This window comes from Harmonia axyridis, chromosome 3 (genome assembly GCF_914767665.1).
Source record: "Harmonia axyridis chromosome 3, icHarAxyr1.1, whole genome shotgun sequence".
NCBI classification, from domain to species: Eukaryota; Metazoa; Arthropoda; class Insecta; order Coleoptera; family Coccinellidae; genus Harmonia; species Harmonia axyridis.
Window position 1 is genome coordinate 23,843,287 of NC_059503.1, and position 22,441 is coordinate 23,865,727.

The 22,441-nt window shown below is 32.1% G+C and overlaps 3 protein-coding genes across 9 annotated transcripts; 2 read left to right on the top strand and 1 right to left on the bottom strand.

The window, feature by feature from the left end:
* The first annotated feature begins 431 nt into the window (after positions 1–431).
* LOC123676269 (cyclin-dependent kinase 8) lies at positions 432–4,332 on the top strand. 2 transcript variants are annotated; one of them, XM_045612068.1, is made up of 6 exons: positions 432–856; positions 911–1,352; positions 3,119–3,332; positions 3,489–3,670; positions 3,881–4,092; positions 4,165–4,332. In XM_045612068.1, the coding sequence occupies exons 1-6, from the start codon at positions 638–640 to the stop codon at positions 4,255–4,257; spliced, it is 1,362 nt and encodes a 453-aa protein (XP_045468024.1). In that variant the 5' UTR covers positions 432–637; the 3' UTR covers positions 4,258–4,332. The 2 variants fall into 2 exon arrangements, with proteins under 2 accessions (XP_045468024.1, XP_045468023.1); XM_045612067.1 differs by having other exon boundaries at positions 434–856; positions 3,881–4,104.
* Positions 4,333–5,921: 1,589 nt separating this feature from the next.
* Positions 5,922–15,993, bottom strand: LOC123676264. 6 transcript variants are annotated; one of them, XM_045612055.1, is made up of 7 exons: positions 12,743–12,761; positions 12,595–12,636; positions 12,038–12,228; positions 11,558–11,713; positions 11,030–11,350; positions 8,735–9,139; positions 5,922–8,649 (listed from the first exon to the last, which is right to left on the bottom strand). In XM_045612055.1, exons 3-7 carry the CDS (start codon positions 12,197–12,199, stop codon positions 6,346–6,348), a joined length of 3,348 nt encoding a protein of 1,115 aa, XP_045468011.1. In that variant the 5' UTR covers positions 12,200–12,228; positions 12,595–12,636; positions 12,743–12,761; the 3' UTR covers positions 5,922–6,345. The 6 variants fall into 6 exon arrangements, with proteins under 6 accessions (XP_045468011.1, XP_045468014.1, XP_045468010.1 ...); XM_045612058.1 differs by lacking the exons at positions 12,595–12,636; positions 12,743–12,761 and adding an exon at positions 15,856–15,993; XM_045612054.1 differs by having other exon boundaries at positions 12,595–12,776.
* Positions 14,521–19,900, top strand: LOC123676268 (fidgetin-like protein 1). The gene is made up of 5 exons (XM_045612066.1): positions 14,521–15,159; positions 16,374–16,654; positions 16,774–16,907; positions 18,445–18,672; positions 19,477–19,900. The coding sequence occupies exons 1-5, from the start codon at positions 14,639–14,641 to the stop codon at positions 19,786–19,788; spliced, it is 1,476 nt and encodes a 491-aa protein (XP_045468022.1). The 5' UTR covers positions 14,521–14,638; the 3' UTR covers positions 19,789–19,900.
* The last annotated feature ends 2,541 nt before the right edge of the window (positions 19,901–22,441 follow it).

The window sequence follows — 22,441 nt, forward strand, 5'->3', positions numbered from 1 at the left end:
GGAGATGTGAAATGTTATTTCTTTTCCTCAAACTTTGTTGATTATGCAGAAGTTGCATTTTCTTACCCGAGTTAACTGATAAAATAAACAGAAAACGGAACTTATTCCATAAAAAACTTTCAAATCTCCGAAACCATCATCATTGGTTTATTATAACTTTTTTGTTTATTTTGGTTCATTATCATTTTTTCAAATATTCGACATTCTTTTTAACACTCTGTGGATATAATTGTTATGTTTGAAATTTCTCAAATAGTGAGGAGTATAGTGAGGACTTGAGGAGGGTATTATAACGAGCGTTCGTGGTCAAGAGTGCTGTGGAGAAATTAGAGTTTATTTTAGAGATATATTTTTTTCACAAATTGGCACCTCTGAAGGTCGAATCGTAACCATAGATTTTATCTTTAAGTTTTAAAAACCAAAGATGTTTCTCTACCAAACGACAAACGTACGGTTAGGTTAGATTCAATTCGTAATCAAAACAAATAAAACTGTCATATTAGCTCAAAAAGTGAAGTGTTTCTTCCGCTATAATATAAAATTGTTATGCTTTATAAAAGTTAATCCTTGAATATTTGAATTTTCTCAAACAGTGAGGAGGTGGTATTATATATTATATTTAGTAGATATTATTAATATGACAAATCTCATGATGGATTATGAATTTAAAATGAAAACTCAAAATGAGAGAGTTAAAGTGGAAGATTTGTTTGACTATGAGGGTTGCAAAGTGGGTAGAGGAACTTATGGACATGTTTACAAAGGTCGTCGTAAAGACAACTCAGATAATAGAGATTATGCACTCAAGCAAATTGAAGGAACTGGCTTATCAATGTCTGCCTGTAGAGAAATAGCGGTGAGCAGTGGTGTTTGATCTTTTAAATATACCCTTAATACATCTTTTTTTCAGCTCTTACGTGAACTCAAACATTCAAATGTAATTAATTTAATCAGGGTGTTCCTTTCTCATAATGATAGAAAAGTATGGTTACTCTTCGATTTTGCAGAACATGATTTGTGGCATATAATTAAATTTCATAGAGCAGCTAAAGCTAACAAAAAACCATTTATGTCTCCTAGAGGAATGGTGAAATCTTTGCTATATCAGATATTAGATGGAATACATTACTTACATTCAAATTGGGTTTTGCATAGAGATCTAAAACCTGCTAATATATTAGTAATGGGTGAAGGGCCTGAAAGGGGGAGAGTTAAAATAGCAGATATGGGGTTTGCTAGACTGTTCAATGCCCCTTTAAAACCCTTAGCAGACTTAGATCCTGTGGTTGTTACGTTTTGGTATCGAGCACCAGAATTATTATTGGGGGCTAGACATTACACAAAAGCTATAGGTAAGAAATGTTTCTCCAATTTGCTTACATAGTGAATATCTAAAATAAAAAATTTTGGTTTTCTATATACAGAAGGAACAATCTGAGAGAAGGAAAGGTCAGAATAAATGTTATTCAAAATATCAATGTGATATTTGTAAAAAAAAGTTTTTGTGTTACTTGCTTCTTTGAACATAATAATGTGCTCAATATGTTAATAAATAATGATCAACATTTGCAAATTTTGTTGTTGGTTTAAATACAGGGTGGCCATTTGAAAACGAAACAGACGAGATTACAGACGAAATAAAGTTTTTCGATAGAAATGCTCGGACAGGTCGATTTCTGTTTCGAGGGGGACAACTTAAGATGTAGGTTACGGACGCATAGCGCTTTAACCCTTGCTGCTACAACCCCCACCCCCAATTTTTGAATAGGGAAGATGGGGTGAGTGATACCTCAATTTAAAGGTATTTTTATACTGATTTCAGCACAGTAATTGTTTTTTCATTTTATGCATTAGTTCTCGAAATATTCATGCGTTAGTTAGTTGGGAAGGAAGCCACAGTCATGGTTGTTTTGAAGCTCAAAATGTCGATTTTTCACAAAACACTACAAGTGCCATGAAAACACCACTTCATTTTCAAATACTTAGTTAAGAATATTTCGAGAACTAATGCTTAAAATGAAAAAACAATTACTGTGCTGAAATCAGTATAAAAATACCTTTCAAATGAGGTATCACTCACCCCATCTTCCCTATTCAAAATTTGGGGGTGAGGGTTGTAGTAGCAAGGGTTGAAGCGCTATGCGTCCGTAACCTACATCTTAAGTTGTCCCCCTCGAAACAGAAATCGACCTGTCCGAGCATTTCTATCGAAAAACTTTATTTCGTCTGTAATCTCGTCTGTTACGTTTTCAAATGGCCACCCTGTATATGTTCTATTTTTAATATCCTATCCTAAAGTCTGATATTCAACAATCAATTGATATCTTGTAAATACTATAAAAAATTATGTTTTATCGGTAATGAATGAAGTTCAACGTATCCATATCTCATTTGAATTAATATAAAGATTAATTGATAAGAGTTGTGTTTTCCTATACGTACTTCAGCTGAAGATGTATCCTCAAACTACTACCAACCAAAATTTGATCTCATCTCAATACTTCATAAGTTACCAATGTTTCAAATTGCCAGAGAGATTATATAGCATTTTAAATTTCTACTTATGAATTTGAACCTATTGATTTATCAAAGCTTTATGAGTTATTATTTGCTCCACTGAATATCAAAATTGTTTCATCCTAGGGAATCGTAAGCAGCTCATTCTAGACATTGAAATAGAATGAAATTTGAATATTATTTCTAATCAGTCTATGAAAAAAAAATTGGCTTATAGCATTAAATATAATAATAAAAACAATTTTAATTTGGACGTAGACTTTCATATTCTAATAGCTCTTGGGAATTGCTTAGAAAAGCCTTTGAATTTATTATACATGTGATGTCTTAGGCTACGTTGTCAATACAGGATCGGTAAGCTCTTTGTGTGATCCCTCCTCATTACAGTGTTTACGGAGCAGATCAGAAAGCTCTCATAGAAATGAACTAAATATAGATTATTTAGTTCATATACTACGAGAGAGTTAGACTTATCTTTATGCGATTACATTGTATAATTATATTTTGGTCACATCCAACTTGTCATGTTGTTGGTTAGATGCAAGTAATTCATTGGGGATGATTGTTAGTTGTATATGATTTCATATTTGAACATTTTCAGATATCTGGGCAATTGGATGCATATTTGCAGAACTTTTGACATCTGAACCTATTTTTCATTGTAGACAAGAAGACATTAAAACTAGTAATCCCTATCACCATGATCAATTGGATAGGATTTTCAATGTTATGGGTTTCCCACATGAAAAGGATTGGGAAGATATAAAAAAAATGCCTGAACATCCAACTTTATTGAAGGATTTCAAGAAATCTAAGTATGTCAAGCAGTAAAATAAACAATAAAGAAAATTCAAAGATTAAAATAAAAAATAATCATCAAGCTTACAATTTATTGATCGTGCAGATATAGTCTCCAATATAATCTTCAATATTTCTTCTTATATTTTATCAAGTCAAGTGTTTTTTTGTAGCTATGTTAATTGCTCCCTCATCAAGTACATGGAGAGGCATAAAATCAAACCAGACAGTAAAGCATTTCACCTATTACAAAAATTATTGTTAATGGATCCTAATAAGAGGATAACTTCTGAACAAGCCATGCAGGATGCTTATTTTTCAGAAGATCCTTTACCCACTCATGATGTTTTTGCAGGTACTTTTTTCTATAAGCTATATATTGATCAGATTTCAGAATTCTCTGTAAAAAATGAAAATGCAAGTACCTTTTCAATTAAAAATTTTAGGGTATTTAATATTTAAATTAAAGAAGAATCACTTCACTCCAAAAGAAAATTCATAATAAGACCTATGTTTTAATTTTTACAATTACTAAAATATTCAGATTAATCAATTGCACTTTAAGGATGTCCTATTCCTTATCCAAAGAGAGAGTTTTTGACTGACGATGACCAAGAAGAAAAATCAGAAAAAAGACAGAATCAGCAGCAACAACAACAGACTCAACAACAATCTCAGCAACAATCACAATCGCAGCAATTGCAGTCTTCTAATAATAATGATAGCCATAACAATCCTGCAAAGAGGGTTAGATTAAATCCATCTCATCCTGGACAGGTGAACAATCAAGTATGGAATATCTATTTTTTATCTGTTTCCACTAAAATCATATTTTCTTTTTCATTTCAGAATATACCCATGTCTCAACAACAAGATTTTCACCAACAACACGTTATCTTTAATAACAATCAACAGCAACAAAATTTTTCTCAAAGGTTTTGAGTTTTTAGTAATTTTTTTCATGAAAAATGTATTTATTTACTTGAAAAAAGTTTTAAATTAAATGATATACGTTTTTATTGTCTTTCTATATCTTTTAATCCTTTAGAAATTCACGGATGACAATATATTACAAAACTAAAATTTTTATTTGATTCTACCGATTTCTAGTGGCATTCATGGCCTACGTAAATAAATGTCAACTCTGCCAATCTTGTGTAAGAAAGATTTCTTATTTATTTATTTATTGCATCAAATCAACTAATGAGATATCCTTTATTCCTAAAAAGTCAACACTTCACTTCTCGATCTAGTAACACTATTATCTCCCAAAAAGTTATAATTTACCCTTACAAAACATTCTGAATATTCACAAAACGTATATTAAAATCCAAAAATTAAAGACAGTTGACTGGGATGAGTTTTTGAAGATATAAAATGAAAACCCCAATTTCAATGAAGCAGGTGAAATTACTGTATTATCAAAGAAAAATTAATTACTTTTACAAAATCAGGCAACAAAACCTTATGGAATATAGTCAATGAAATAAAGGGACAACGCAAATACCTGGAGACTCTGAAATTGTAGCAGATAGTCTACTGGCATTTCATCTAGAAATCAAAGTATCTCTTGTATACCAAAAATTCAGACTTCCCCTAACATTTGATTGAATTATTTTACAAGTAATTCCCAAGATTCAAAGGGAATATCAACCTAAACTGCAATATACAGTTTCATACTGAACTGGAAGACTCAGAAGTGATTGTGGGTCCTTTTTTCGATTTGTCAAAACTGTTCGAGCCATGAGTACATACTTGTTAAGATGGGTCGATCAGGAATTACAGATAATGTATTGAAACGGTTCAAGTCATATCTTGTGAAGAGTAAGTGTAAAGAAGGGAATAAGACGAGCTAATTTAGCTTTTAAATATACATTGCGGTGTACCTCAGGGTAGTATTCTAGGTCCATTTTTCATACAGTGAAAAAGGACCTGAGTAGAGTATTCATGGTAAACTATATGGATGGTGGCAACTTTCTTGTTACCGCAGATACATTTCCAGAAGTGGCAAATTTGTTATGGTCAAAGAGAAAATCAAAGCCATTCTGTTTAAAGTAGCACATACAGGCCCTGATACACCATCACACATAAGTTTTAAAAATTATTCAACCAATCTGGAAAAATGAACAAAGTTCCTCGGTATGTTATTCAATGAAATTTTGAACTGAGGAAAAAATCCGGAGTTCAACCTGCTATTTCTTCAGCATTATGCGGAGATATCTTGGCTACACATTATTAAAACAATATATCAAGCAGGTTTCGAAGATTGGACAATCATATAAGAACAAATTTCAAGTTCACATCCAAGAATTCTGCTCTTTGTGTTTAAAAATGAATATCTGTTTCAAATTAAGACTACCACTAGCTATGAGGTATGAACTGATCTGAAATTTCCTAGACACAGAAAAAAGTAGTATACAGTATATCTGCATAAGATACTAACAAGATTTCATAAAGTATCAAAATTGACCCAAACTTAAAAATCTTCAAAAAGCTGAAAATGGAAAATTTGAGTCTTTATGAAAATGCACTGAGAAATACAATGTCTCATGAATGAACATTAGGACTAATAGGAAAGTAAATGCCACATAATGAAGAAATAAATCGACAAAATTTTCATTTATTTTTTTTGCCGCTAAAAAATGACAATATCGAAATAAAAATCACATATTCTTAATTTACCAAACTCAGAAAGAGATATATAATTATGCAAGTGATTATTTGCAAGATGATTCTCATTCACAAATATTTCTTATGGACAGAAATTCTTTGAAATAAAGCTCTCATTTTTTACAAGCTATCTAAATGAATAGTTTTGACTTGATCGCCAGTTTATTTGTAATGCCCGACGTTCTTTCCAATTTCACAAATGAATTGAACTATAGAGATTCAAATAACATGCACATATAAATTATATAAAATCTATTAATAAATATATATTATTTTACAAAATAACCAAACAATTTATCGGAAAACATAACTTCAATTTGAAAAAATAAATAAGAAATTTACAAACTCCAAAAACATGAATTATTCTTGTACTTCATATTCTTTAATTTGTTCAATATTGCTCTTAGAGTTACAACCTTTTTGAAATGTGCTCCTTGGGGTATCAAAATCATAAATGAAATCTTTCTGTGAGGTTTTAATACTTTTTGTTCGATTTCTTAATGGCCTCACATATTCGCATGACTGACTTGGGAGACTTTTGTTCAAATTTTTTTCTTTCTTATGTTCATTTCCTAATATAACTTCCATTATTGCTTGCTTCGATAAATCTTGGATGACTTCAGTTTCTTCGTTTGATAAGTTTTCAGTAATTTCATTGTTATCAACTGAATTCTCTTCAATTGTTAGATCTACATAATCAACGATATTTTTTTCATTCAAATTAGATTTTTCTTCTGTTGTATGATTTTCTAATTTTATAATCAAGTCGTTGGATGTATTAACTACTGCCTTTGTTTTTTCAAAATTTAACAACTGAGTCCCTACATTGACTGATGTGCATACTTCATCATTATCTGTTTTGGAGTTCATCGATTCAGGCTCTAAATCAATTAAATCATCAACTTCATTTACTTCTACTTTCACGAGGTTCTCTGGCAAAACCTTTACATCATAATCATTAGAATTATCAATCACATCTACTTGTTTCATTTCAAAGTTAACCGATTCAATTTCCAAATTGACCGATGTATTGAACTGTTCTACTACATTTGAATCTAACAGAATGCATGTTTGATTTTCTTCATCATTTGAACGTGACTCCAATTGCATGAAGGTATCAGAAATCAATGAAGCTTTCCAAGTAGGAATTGGTAGAACTACACTTCGAGAACATAACAAGGGCATTTTATGTTCCGTAAGAACATGTTTTTCACAGTCACATTTATTAAATGACATAAATGAGCATTTACCACATTGGAACCGATACCAGGAAAAATGATTTGACATATGCAACAATAACTGTGATAAAGACATAAATTTACATGCACATAAAGAACAAGTTAAAGTTATCCTATCAACAAAAGGTGAAATTTTTGAAATAAATGTTTCATTTTCTTTTTCAGTTTCATTAACACTTTCTTCGCTTATGTTTGGTATCAATTTCTTTTTAACTTCTCCTTGAATTGGCGAAGAGGACCTTTTTCTCTTTTTTATCTTCGAAGAGCATGAACTTTCTATTGCAGTGATTACTGCATTATTATTATTATTCAATTTTTCTTCATTAATAAAATGTATTTCTCCAACCGAATTTTTTTCGGGAATTTTTTGATCAACAAGGCCATTAGGTATGATATTAACATCAGAACTTCTATTTGCCCTTTCCTTTTGTTGAGGATCATTCATATCTGAATTTTTTACATCTTCTTCTATTATTTCTTTGATAAGCGATTTAATACTGACATCTTGAAAATTAGGGTCCTCACCAAGATCCAGTTTAAAATCACTGGATATCTTATTATCCAAACTTATATCTGAAGAAATATCCATTTCTTTTGAACATTTAGATGAGTTCGAGGATTGCTCGGAAATATCTGCATAAGTTATTTTACATTCCAAATTATTTGGAACTTTTGACACTACTCTAATGTCCAAATGGTTATCCACATCGTTATTTATTTCTTTAGTTGCTTTATCATCTGAATTTTCTGAATTAATTGAAACAACTTCAGAATCGGAAGTACTATCAGGAACATCTTTAGAATGTTTATCACATAATCCTGTGGAGTTTTCTAGATTTTTTATAATTACATGCTCTGTATACTCAGAAGATTGAGTTTCAAATCCTCTACAAGGAGAATCACTCCTATCCGACTGTTTATCATATATTTCAGAAGGTGTAGTTTCTTTATCAGCAGATGTATCCACACCTATGATAGACATAAGTTTGTCCTTATCATACATCTGTATATCTTTTCTTATCCTTTCAGCACTATTTTCCATATCACTATCATTATCTTCTATAATAAATGATGGTATTACGTCATCATCTTCTTCATTTTCAGGTTCATCTTTTATTTTGAGAGGTATATTGCAATTTGGATCAACCTCTTCATTTGAAGAATTTTCAGTCTTTGGCTTGTACAAGATTATATTACTAGATTTCCTCTTTGCTGAACCTTTTAGTTGAGATTTACATAATCTCTCTTCATTTGCTTTGATATCTAATTCTTTCTTCTTTGTATTGTTTTCCTTGATAGAATTACACACAGCTATCCTTTTTGTACACATGACAGAATGAGAGATCAAAGCAGCTTTTCTTTCAAAATGTTTGCCGCAGCCACCACACATCTGCAAATCACTGTCTCCTTCAATATTATCCAACCACTGCAAAAATTAAAAATATCTAAATTTTTCTTCAAAATCATCCATTTGGAAAATTTGAATATAATTTTTAGGTTTTAAAACTTACCTCATTTTCTTGATCATTCCCTCCCTTTGGTTCTCTACTTTTTCTATCTTTATTTTCTTGTAGTTTTTTGAATATTGCACTATTATGAACTTGAATTCTGTATTTTCTTACTTGGTTTGAAGTCATCCTATGAACTTTCAACAAATGCCGGTAGACAGACCATGGATTCGAAAGATTATCCTTACATAATGGACATGGATAAACCAATCTACAGTGACTGTGTTTACACTTTATATGATAGGCTAAGGTTTTTTTAGTAGAAAATTTTGTATTGCACTCTGTACAGACAAAATCATTCTTGAGTGTCTGCTTATTATATTTTTCTTTATTGTTCAAAGATAAGATCTCTCCATTTGAACCAAGAACTGCCTCATTTTGATCAAATATACTATGTATTTCCATAACCTACAAAGTACAACCAATAAATATGTTTAAAAATTAAAATAATAATATATATTTATGCAAAACCAATACAATGCAAAAGGAACCTGCACTAACTACTTAAACGGTTATTAGTGTAGGCCTTAATTATTAATAACAAAATGTTAAACAATCGAAGAAAGAATAAATATAAATACATAATTAGAGTCTATAAATAATACAAAATAGTGAATAGAAATAATGTTAACCATCATAAGAAAACACTCACATATAAAATGCTAACTTCACTAATATATGAAAATGAAAACAGAATCATTTGTTTCGAAAATGAAGCGGCAATTTTGATACCCTCTGTCTGAGATACCAAGAGTTGCAGAATGAATACAATCAACTTTGGACGAATCCCTTGTACAATCTACCAGGTTCAGATTTCCATAAACTGGACTCTACCATAAAAGTAACTATTAATCAGCCTCAAGGCTAACAGAGGCAGGCCTTTGTGGCCAATATTGAACCTCGAGTAATCCAGAAGGAACAAGATACAACTTTTACTCACAGCCATGGCGGAAATGATAAAGACTAACAGATCTAAAAGATAGATACAGCAATTTTAATTTGCTTGAAATTCAGACTTACGAAATAGTGAAATGTTTCAGCTCTTTAAATGTGATATAATTTTAACAGTCAAAATTCACCCAAATGTTTTAGCAGAGCAACATAATAGATACCAAGCAAAAGTCCTTTCAATCTAAAATATGGAGATTGCAACTGTTGTGAAGGTATTTGATTATCTGTGGAAAACTCCTCTTCAACATTCCAACATTTAATCCATCAAGTTCTCAAATCTCATTTATTATTGACATGTGATTATGTCAATTGTGAACAAAACCAAAGACTATACCCCATTTATAAGAGTGTCAGGAATTTTTCTAAATGATAAATTTTATATAAATTGTGTTTACTAAAGATGATTTCGGAGAACTTCCGTAATTTCTTGAAGAAAACTTTCAACAATTATGATAAGCATCATAAAATCTTAAGTATTTAGGTTGCAGATTGTATATGGACTCATAAGAATTTATGTTGTGCACAACACCATAGTCCACTCTCAGTGGACCATCTATGTAACTATCTAAAGGTGTGCTGTCAGGGGTCTCTGCTGACTTGGGAGTGCCGTAACACCATAAAGCAACTGGCCAGAGGAAATAAGGTGACTCTACTATGGGTACCAGGGCACTGTGGGGTTGAAGGAAATGAGAGAGCGGATGAGCTTGCAAAAAGTGCATCAAGGTTAACACCTGCTGGACTTGAGTCTTTCTGTGGGATAGGAAAAGACCAATACAAAGCTGCGGTCCAGCTATGGGAGTTGAACAGTAGGACAATCCACTGGACTAACACTCCTAGACTTGCTCAGGCAAAGAAATTCGTAAAGATTTCTCCTACCTACACCAGAAAGCTCCTGAAGCTGTCACGAGCAGAGCTTCGGGTGATGGTGGGACTGCTGACGGGAACTGTCGGTACAAACATCATTTGTACCGTATGGGTAAGTCAGCAGACGAGATTTGCAGGCTCTGTGGATCGGAAGTAGAAACGACTGAACACCTGATATGCAAGTGTCCAGAGCTGGCTGGCCTAAGAACCATTCTCATGGGCAAGCCGGTCCTGGATACCAGAGAGGTAATGGCCAAGGCCCCTAAGGAGGTTGTAAATTTTATTAACGTCGTTGACGACCTCCCTGGGTTTCTATGAATGAAAAGGGTAGTGAACAAAAGATCTGCATGGTCGCAGTTCCCGGAAGGCTTACCAAAGCAAAACGACCCCAGTTCAAATAATAATAATAATAATAACTATCTAAAGGTAGCGCACTAAATAGTAAATACTCAGTCAGATACAATAGCATCTTTGTTTACTCACTTCAGATTTCATCATCTCGGTTTCTCCTACTTTTGGTCCGAAGTCCAAAGTCTGAAACATGGCTACATCCGAAGTCTCTATTCTCTCCAGTGAAATACTTCTCAAGTCTTCTACTCTCAATTCCTCAGTTTTAGGTAAATTTACTGAATTGTCGTGTTTGATTTCATCAACAAATTTTTTTTGCTCTTGCCTTCTTAATAGTTTTTCTATTATTGGATTCAAGCAACTTCCTGAAGTCTTTTCTATGCCAGGAACTTCAGTTTCTGTTATAATTTGATTTGCATTTTCAATATCTCTCTGTATTATAGTAACTCCATCAGTCTGAAAATATTTGAATGATGAATGAAAATATGTAATTGATAAAATAAGAACACATCCATTAATTTAATAAACGAATTTAACCCCTTCTCCATAAGTTATGGTACATGTATGTATATTTCAAATTTAAAAATGTAAAAACAAAAAAGTAAATGAAAAATAAAATTGTATCAATTAGAAATCATGTATTTTCAAAATTTATCGACTCACCTCTTGGCAACTTTGTCTTGGATCACGAGGAGTGTTATATTTATCACGGCAAAATTTTCTTTTATGTAATATAAAATTTGCTATACTCCTGAAAATGGTTCTGCAAATTCTACATTCATACATCAAGTCGCATTCATAAGCTAGGTAACTCTTGACCTGAAAATAAAATAATCATATAATAAATTATTATGATTATTGTTATGAAACTTCTTCAACAACAATTTTTGAAAATGTAATTTGCATTTTTACATGCTTTAGATACAAGGTTTTTTGGTGTAGGATCTTCATTGAAAGAGAAATACTATAATGTAATAAAACCGAATCTTCTAGAAATAAAACAGAAGTAAAAAACTACAGCAATCATAACAAACTATGAAGAAACAAAACTGAAATCTCAGTATATTTAGGATAAAATGAATTAAACATTTTCAATTGTAATAGATGATAACCATTAATGCTTCTTTAAATGTAAATTCTTACTTCATTTGTTGCCGTTTCAAACAATGTTAATACGTGTTTCAATCCAAATACACTTGTATCAATAGGTAATCTAACATGTGATAAGTCAACATCCTTGTGCGAAGTGGCTTTTCCAAGAGGTAGGTCCAATGGCTTCTTCAATTTCTTAGCTGATTTAGACATGTTGTAGGAAAAATTAGGTCAACCATCCACTGAAAATAGTTTCAATATTACATATGTTAAATAACGAGAAGAGATAATAATTGGAGGTACCTCCTCATGTGACTAGTATACTATTAAATTTGTACTAACACTTCATACGAAAAAGTTTATCGATAAGAAATAGTGACTCCTCAATATGAATTTCTCAGAAAATAAGGAGATTTTTACTGATTTTTTTACAGACAAATTCAATATATGTCAGTTTAAGGTGAAATACAATGTACCCCTAGAATCAAGATGTGTTGATACAGAAATAGAAAAATAAATCAGGGTCTACATAAATTTATACCTATTTTAATTACTAATCTAAATTGGTCAGCTCTTCAGAATTTTACGAATTGTAATGATCAAAATACCTCACACTTCCTGATTTCTCTTGCTTTAACTCATTATAGAACCTGAAATGAAATTATGAGAAGGAGTCCCTACTACTAGTTCACACTAAAGATGTAAAGAAATACTTTGTATTATTTAATTCTGAAGTTTTTCTCTTCTTCAAGATACCTTGAATAATGAAATCTCCCCAATTTTTATATACGGTGTTGTCATAGAGAAATGTTAGGTTCATCCAACAGATGGCGCGTCTGCTGTACTAAAAATGTTCAATATATTTTTTTGAAGTTAATATAATATCGATTAATATTTTTTTGAAGAATTTAAACAACTGAATTGATAAAAATTAAAAAAAATACATTAGGATTAGATCAACCGTATCTAATTCCCAAATATTACTTAAACAAATTAAAAATTTTTATTCAAAGAATTCAGTCCTTCCTTGATGAAAATTTATTATAAATAAAATAAAGCAAAAGTATATTTGTGGGAATTATTTTGTTTTATTTTATCTAAATTGAAGATTCACTTTGTTTATTAGATATTTTGAATGTTTTTCCAACACTCTTTTAGAATTAATTCTTATAGCTTGAAGATAGCTCTCCAGTGGTAAGTGGGAATTGATTGTATTTCTATGTAGGCTTTGTTACTGTGTCCTTCTGCCATGTCTATACTTTATGTGCACATTGCACATGATTAATAATGTGCAGTGTTCAACGGGAAATAGTTTTGAATTAATATGGTACCAACAAAAATGGGGGAATCGAGGCACAAGATAGGGAGGGGACAAGTAGAAATGTTTTAGAGAGACCTAGCCAGAGATATCTCTGGACCTAGCTATGTCCAAGAGTGGATGAATACGAAAGAAGGGAAGAAGAAGACCAACAAAAATTATTCCAGAATTAATCTTCCATTAAATATTTTGACGGCTTTTAAAGAGAAATCAAACTTGAATTATACATAAGTTTAAACTATTTATCATAGATCGCAATATATAGTATGACTTCTCCGGAGTGGACGAAACTAAATCGCAAAAGTCCAAGTAGAGCAGAGCTTATTAATTCATTAGACGCATTATATTAGTACAAAAAATAGAAAGACCCTGACGCGAAGTCCTCAGCTTCGAGCACACATTATTTAATTCGTCAATTGCACCCTTGGTGACCACATAACTTTATACAGAGATATATGCCAAGGGCGGATAATAAAACATAGTGTGATATCCCTATAGTTTTGGGAAAATAGAAAAAACATATTGTTTTAAGATAAAGTTGTGAACGGTTTATTAATTAATCACTTAATGCGATTCAATATATAGTATAATTATTTAATGGTTTCAGTCTTTATTAGAAATTTAAGGCGGATTCAACATCAGTCGAACTTTATCGTTTAAAATAATTCCCTACTCAAAATTCTAAAATTATACATACATTTATTGCGACGAAATTGAATAAAAATCAAGGATAACAATGCAGTCCCTACTATCCATATCAATCATGGTTTCATTGATAAAAATTTCTACACAACAAAATTAATAAAATTACACTCAAAGCCTAACTTGGAATAATGAATTTTGCATAATTCAAATTTAGTTATAGGTTAATACACCAGTGAAAATATTAATTTATTTCAGAAGCTAATTTTATTTCCAGAGAAAAAATCATTCCTGTAGTTTTGCAGGAAAATAGAAATGTTCGAAATAAAATTTGCTAGTAGAATTAATATTCTCACTGGAGTGAATTGGTATATTTAATTTTTATTTTTTTACATTTTTGAAATTTTGTATTCTGTTCCGTCATGCAAGCATGGAAATACGGCAAAATTTCCCTAGAACCGGAAATGTTCATTCATTAATCTAATTTATCAAAAAATTCGACATCCTTCCATTGGCACCATTGAAATTCCTATTCATTTATACATACTTGTTCTATGTTCCTATTTACCTCTCCACAGAATAGAAAGAAAACATAGACAACTAAACTAAGATAAGTTTGTCTATGAAAGAAAATAATAAGTATTTTGAATTTGAAAAGAGATACATTTGTAACCAAAAAATTATTACATCAAATGATGAGTAATGAAGACGAAAATCTGTGTTTCCTTTTAGTAGAGAATAAATTAAAGTCTTTAGATGATATCACCGAAAAGTTTTCTTTACAGCAAAAACAGGAGAAAAAATTGAACTTGAAAACTAATATTAAGTCTATTGATTTCAAGAATTATTTGAAAGAGACATGTATGAACAATGAAATCAGTTGTGCTCAAAGTAAGAAAGCAATATACAATGATTATCATGAATTTGCTAAGTGTGTTCAGGGACAAAAATGTCATGGAGTTTCTTCCATGAAGAAAATTCCAACAAAAATAGAGAGAGTGATAAACTATGGGGAAAGTCATGTTGCAAATAATAAATCTTGCTCTGGTTTTATAACAGCCTCAGAGGAATTGAATGCTCAAAACATTAAAAAATACGGCTCACAAAAAAATATATCATGTTCTACTAGTTCCTCCTCTATCAATGTGCAAAGAAAAAAGTTAGGAACTCGAGGTATTAGTAGGAAGTTCGTACCACCTCTTATGAAAAATGGGTAAGATATATTTTGAATTTTAAGCATTTTAATTGAGTTGCTGGATTGCATATGAAAGAACATTTCAGATTTTTGTTCATAATTTGTTATGATTGCTAATAAATGAAAGATTCACTTAAAAGTGGATCTGAAATGCACAAACAATACTCATAACAAACCATGAACCAAAATCTAAGAATGGACAAAATTAAACAAATATTCAAGTCGCATTCATCAGATAGGTGAGAGTTAGGAAACGTTAGGAAAAGTTAGGAAACGTTATTCCCTTGACCTAAAAACTAAATAATTTGGAATTTTAATATAAAACAAGTTACCATTGGCCATCATCAGAAATCTGAGAGAAACAAGGAATAAAACAAAAAATGAATATACATATAGATTGGATTTGTCAACAGAAATGTTAATACATTTATCAATGTAGAATAACATTTTGTTCAGGATTGAATTTAGTACTATCCGTTTCAATAGTCCAAAAAAGTTAAGTTTCTATAATAAGTATTATAATATTAAAGGCTCATATTATTATTATATATTATTAAATTACTACTATTTAGGGAGTAATAACATATAATGAGATATTTAGTGTATTATACATGTGTTATCCATGATAGGAATTATTGAGACATTTGTAAGATGTTCTAGCACATTTTTTTCATTAAAAATTGTTACACTAGATATATTCAAGAAAAATCTTACCTGTGTTATTGTATAATAGAATAAATGCTCTCTCTACAGTTGGCTAATTCACTCTTTGAAACACATATTTTTATAAATTACCAAAATTAAATAATTATAAACTTCAAATTAAAAATAAATATCTTCCTCTAATTCAACATTCATTTTCACATGCACTAACAAGAACCACAATAAAATTTGAAATGGAAAACTTATTATGACTTACTCTATTTCTTATCTTGTTCTTACTGATAATAAATTAGCTATTCTTTTTTTTGTGAATGATGCATTATAAAATTAATTTTTAACTCAATTTAATGATGAAGTAAATTTCATTGCTTTGTACTTCAAATTGAAAATTGTTTTAAATCCAATTTGTAGTCAAGGAAAATAAAAAAAATAAAATACAATATTTTCTCGAAAAAATTTTTGATCACTTCTTTCAATCCATATAGCAAGAGTGAATTAATTATGTATGTATACTTATTGTAAGAACTTCATTATTATTATTCTTTCAACATAAGAAATACCTGTTACAGTGATGACATTGATCAAACGAAGAGAGAATGTTCAACTGTTTACCCAGACGAAAAAATGAAGAATATAGATCCAAAAATGATAGAATTAATCAAATCTGAGATCATGGATAATGGGTCCCCAATACATTGGGAAGATATAGCAGGTTTGCAGTTTGCCAAATCTGCAATACAAGAAGCTGTAATCTGGCCAATGTTACGACCTGATATTTTCACCGGTTTAAGGAGACCACCTAAAGGAATACTGCTTTTTGGCCCTCCAGGAACTGGAAAAACTCTAATTGGTAGGCTTGATATTGATTTTGAATGAAATCGGATTCAAATTAATATCATTCATATTAAATAAATATTACAATTTTGTATTTCATTTATTGTTCATTATAAGATGCATCTATTTTTTTAGGGAAATGTATAGCATCTCAAAGTCAATCCACATTCTTTAGTATAAGTGCCTCTTCATTAACTTCAAAATGGATTGGTGATGGAGAAAAAATGGTTAGAGCCTTGTTTGCTGTAGCTAGATGTCATCAACCATCTGTAGGTATTTAAAATTTGAAAAATAGTATCAGGTGTGTGAATAAGTCTTTCCCGTTTTTTGTAAGAGATGGCGCCACCAATACTGTGCGAGTATTTAATGGTTACATATGTCATAATCAAAGCTTATTCATCTGTCAACAATTCCACACTAACACATTAGTTGAAATTTTTTCGCATCATAAATTTTTGAAATCGTGAAAATGTCGAAATTTGAGCCGAGTCGACGTCATTTGCGGGAAGTTTCACTTTATTGGTTCAATTTGAAGAAATCTGCTGCCGAGGCGCATCGGTTGCTTCAGGAAGCTTATGGAGAAGGTTGTGTCGATGATTCAAGTGTTCGCGGATGGTTTCGACGCTTCAAAAGTGGCGATTTCGACGTGGAAGACAAGGAGCGTTCCGGGCGGCCGCAAATCTTTGAAGATCAAGAATTGGCGACTTTGCTTGATGAAGATTCGTGTCAAACGCAAGAAGAACTTGCTGAAGCATTGGGAGTTGACCGAACAACCATTTCCAAGCGTTTGAAAGCCATGAGAATGATCCAAAAGCAAGGAAATTGGGTGCCGTACGAACTGAAGCTGAGAAACGTCGAACGGCGTTTTTTCACTTGCGAACAGCTGCTTCAGCGACATAAAAGAAAGGGTTTTCTGCATCGTATCGTGACTGGCGATGAAAAGTGGATCCGTTACGATAATCAGAAGCGAAGAAAATCATGGGGACTACCCGGCCATGCATCATCATCGACGGCCAAGCCAAATATTCATGGCGCCAAGCTCATGCTCTGTATATGTTGGGACCAGCTAGGTGTGGTTTACTATGAGCTTCTGAAACCGAATGAAAGGATCACAGGCGAGGTCTATCGACGACAATTGATGCGTTTGAGCCGCGCACTGCGAGAAAAACGGCCACAATACTCCGACAGGCACGACAAAGTTATTTTGCAACATGACAATGCTCGCCCACATGTTGCACAGCCGGTGAAAACATACTTAGAAACGCTCAAATGGGAAGTCCCACCCCACCCGCCGTATAGTCCAGACATTGCTCCGTCTGATTACCATCTCTTCAGATCGATGACGCATGGCCTGGCTGACCAGCACTTCCATTCCTACGAGGAAGCCAAAAAACGGGTGGATGACTGGATAGAGGCCAAACCGGTCGAATTTTTTCGCAACGGGATTCGTATGTTGCCAGAAAGATGGGGAAAAGTTGTAGCTAGCGATGGCCAATACTTTCAATAATTCATTTGTAACCATTTTTTCACAATAAAGGCTCAAAATTTGAAAAAAACGGGAAAGACTTATTCACACACCTTATAACATTTATTTTTTCAGCTTATAAAATAGCATTATGATATCTCAAATTTAAGTTTGTTGGGTCACACAAAATCTATACCTTTTTCAGTCTTATTGCAATCATAATCAGTCATAAGAAGCAATTAAATAAATATATAGAACCCTGTTCAACCCCCATCCAAAATGAAATTGAATATCCCCTAAATAAATATAGGATTTTATATTGTTTTATGTATTGATTACAGGTAATATTTATAGATGAAATTGATTCACTTCTCTCTCAAAGAAGTGACACTGAACATGAAAGTTCACGTAGAATAAAGACAGAATTTCTCATTCAATTAGATGGTGCCACAACTGATAATGAAGAAAGACTACTTCTAGTAGGCGCTACCAATAGACCTCAAGAACTCGATGAAGCAGCTAGAAGAAGATTTGTTAAGAGGCTGTACATACCTCTTCCAGAATATGAGGTGTGTTGTTGAGTTGAAGCTAAAGCCGTTGTATACAGTGTGACAAACTTCAGAGGGTGTTTCTGCATAAAAAAATGACAGTTTGCTATATAATTTTTATTGGCAAATCCTTCATATGCCAAGATACGTGATTTTAAAGTTTTTTTATTGGTCTCAATTTTCTTAAAAAAGAAATAACAATTGAGATATCTCAAATTAAAAATCACTCGTTCAATTTGAGACATAAAATCTCTCCTGCCTTTTTTTCGTATCGTTTCTTTTTGAGCAAAAAAATTATGCACCTTAACTTCGATACATTATGAAGAACTATTTTATAATAGACAATTTATCAAGAAATGAAAAATACTTGTTGAGATGTTTAATTTTTTTGCTTAAAAACGGCGGTTATTTTTTTTTTTCATTGCCTAAGGTTGAAAATATTTCATTGGTGAAAATTATCAGTTATTTTAGAAATTGAAAAATATATTGAAAATTATTAAAACTATGTTAAAATCTTATATTTATCTAGTATGTACCAATCGGCAACTCTGGTATTGTTGAATGGAACTGTCGTAAATAACTCCGATACTCTTGCGCTCTTCATGGAGTTACAAAATGCAGGTCCGATTCAGATTTTTTCTAAAAAAAATTGTTTTATGGAATCAAGCATCACTATTTTTTTTTTGCTTTTTGTTACCTTTATTCTACAGAAGAAAATAGCAATGTGAAATTGTCCATGATTATTACATGTACGTTTATTTGATTAATTTGTATATATTTTCTCTATATTGAATGCAATAAAACTAATAACGATAATCCTTTTAGGCGAGATTGGAACTTTTCAAGAAATTGATCTCTGGAGAAAATCACCAATTGAGTGAAAAAAACTTTGAAGAGGTTGCTAAATTGTCCGAAGGCTACTCAGGTGCTGATATCAGAAGTTTATGTTCAGAGGCCTCTTTAGGTCCAATAAGATCAATTAACATGAATTTAATCGAAAAAATACAACCAGAAGAGGTGCGTCCTTTAGTGATGGAAGATTTCGAAAAAGCATTTCTAAGAGTCAAGTCTAGTGTTTCCACAAAGGATTTGGATCAATTAATGGATTGGAATAGGATATTTGGTTCAGGGTTGTGAATTTATATTATATTATTTATTATATATCAGTATTATATTTTTAAGAAGAAATTATTAGTATTCAGAACTCACAAATGGTTTGAACTCAAAATAAATTTGCTATATAATGTGATTTTCACTTAAATTGTGAAATTAACCTGATGCCAAAACCAAAAACCGAAGTTTTGTTTGGTTGGACTTATTGAAAGAAACAATCATTGATAAATTCCCTTATCATTAGTTGAAAAGATTTTTATCCTCCCCACTTGGTCACTTGACGTGAAACTCAATCTTTCTCTCTCTAATGTTGGAGTCGATGTTCTTCATTGACCATATTCACCGTCGCCATATTGTTGTGCGACTATACCAACTACCCAGTGTTCCCAACGAAGAAATATTGAGTTTACTAGAAAAATTCCACAATATAAAGTTTATAAGTGAAGTTTAGGTGTACCTTTTCTGGCTGCTACGCCAGATAGGCTGTTTGGGACAATATTACGCAAAAATTTCACCTTTTGGAAATAAAAACATTAGTGAAAGACGGTTTTATGAACAAATTAACTGTGGCCGAGTGTATAATTGAAGGCTTCGCTCCATTGTTGGAAATAGTCAGTGGAAGAATAATCTCTATGGCTGATAGTATTTTTGATATTAGCGGTATTTTTCTAGTAAACTCAATATTTCTCTGTTGGGAACACTGGGTAGTTGATATTGTCGCGCAACAATATGGCGACGATGAATATGGTCAATTGCACGGCCACTCAAAAGCGCATCTATGTATTATCAAATCATTGCTTTGAACCATAATCATCACTATTTGCCTAGATTAATGTTTTTTCCGTTTCAGAACTGCAGAATGATGAATTAGACATTTCTATGGCAACATCATAGTTTATCGATGAGTTAAGTTGAGATATCTAGAAATACTGGTGTACCCATTTGTTTTGTTAAATTAGGCAGTGCGAACTCAAGATTGCGTGAATTTCCCTCCATAGATGAAGGGAACTGAAATGACCATTTATATCCTAGTATGGAAACAAGAGCTGAATTCGATGTGACAACAACAGAAACTTCAAACATTTTACTTATTCAAATCAATTTATTAAAAATAGGTTGTTAGGCTTGTTAAGACTTGATATTAAGCATAATGTAACACTTTGCGTTGCAATTGGGATATATCTCTGTGGGTCTTCGTGCGATTTAGGAAAATGTCTTATATTGTAGCAACGTATTATATTGTAGCAAAGTATTTCTGGGGTAGGTATCAATAAGCAAGGATAATTCTTTTTTCTCAAATCCAACTGGGGCTACAGTGAGAAACTTGGTCAATGGTCGGCTGCACTTCGTGCGTGGCTAGGCATCGCACGAGATCATCGTTTATTCACACAAAATATAATAACAAGACAACATTATGTAAATCTTGTAAAAATTTCTGGTAGACCAAGTTTGAATTCAGCCAGTGGTAAATAGCCACAAGATTTTTTTCCTCTATCTCTCTGTAGATTTCTCGCGAATTGCTGATTTAACAGATATCTTTGCTTTTATTGCAAACTGTTCGGAATATGGTACAAGTAAACAAATGACTCTCAAGGCAAAAAAAAGGAGAAAGATGGAGGTATTTCGTCACAGGAATCTAAAAAAAGAACATCTACCATATAATGAATATTTTTTGTTTCACTAAAATCCAACTTTTCAATGTTTCACGGCCTGCAAAACTTTGAGAATAATACGTTGTAACAGGTGAAGGCCGGCGGCACACTAGAATTGGCCTAACTCATAAAATAAGCGTCAGAGATGGCGGCAAAAGTTTCTGAACACCGAGAAATGGTGTGGAACAGGCCGCGTTTATTCTTTGGAACCATTCATCCGTTGGAATAAATTTTGAAAACATCATGTTCCAAATTTGGCACAGAAGGTAATTATCTATCTAATTAGTTATCTACTTATCTATGGTTAGGTTAGTTAGAAATCTAAATAAAGAACATCTACCATATACTGAGACTTTTTTGTTTCACTAAAATCCAACTTTTCAATGTTTCACGACCTCCAAAACTTTGAGAATAATACGTTGTAACAGGTGAAGGCCGCCGACACACGTCTAACTCACAAAATAAGCGTCAGAGATGGCGGCAAAAGTTTCTGAACACCGAGAAATGAGTGTGCGTTTATTCTTTGGAACCATTCATCCGTTAGAAAAAATTTTGAAAACGGCATGTTCCAAATTTGGCACAGAAGGTAAGAGGTTAGGTTAGTTATCTATGGTTAGGTTAGTTGGAAATCTAAATAGAGAACATCTACCATATACTGAAAATTTTTTGTTTCACTAAAACCCAACTTTTCAATGTTTCACGTCCTCCAAAACTTTGATAATAATACGTTGTAACAGGTGAAGGCCGGCGGCATACTAGAATTGGCCTAACTCACAAAATAAGCGTATGAGATAGCGGCCAAAGTTTCTGAACACCGAAAAATGAGTGTGGAACTATTCATCTGTTAGAAAAAATGTTGAAAGGGGCATGTTCCAAATTTAGCACAGTAGGTAAGAGGTTAGGTTAGCTGATCGCTATAAAAATCACCTAACTTTTTCAAGAGATATAATGGGCACACCAGTATTTCTAGACATCTTAGTCGAAGTACATTTTTACAGTTTTTGTTAGTCGTTTATTTAACATAT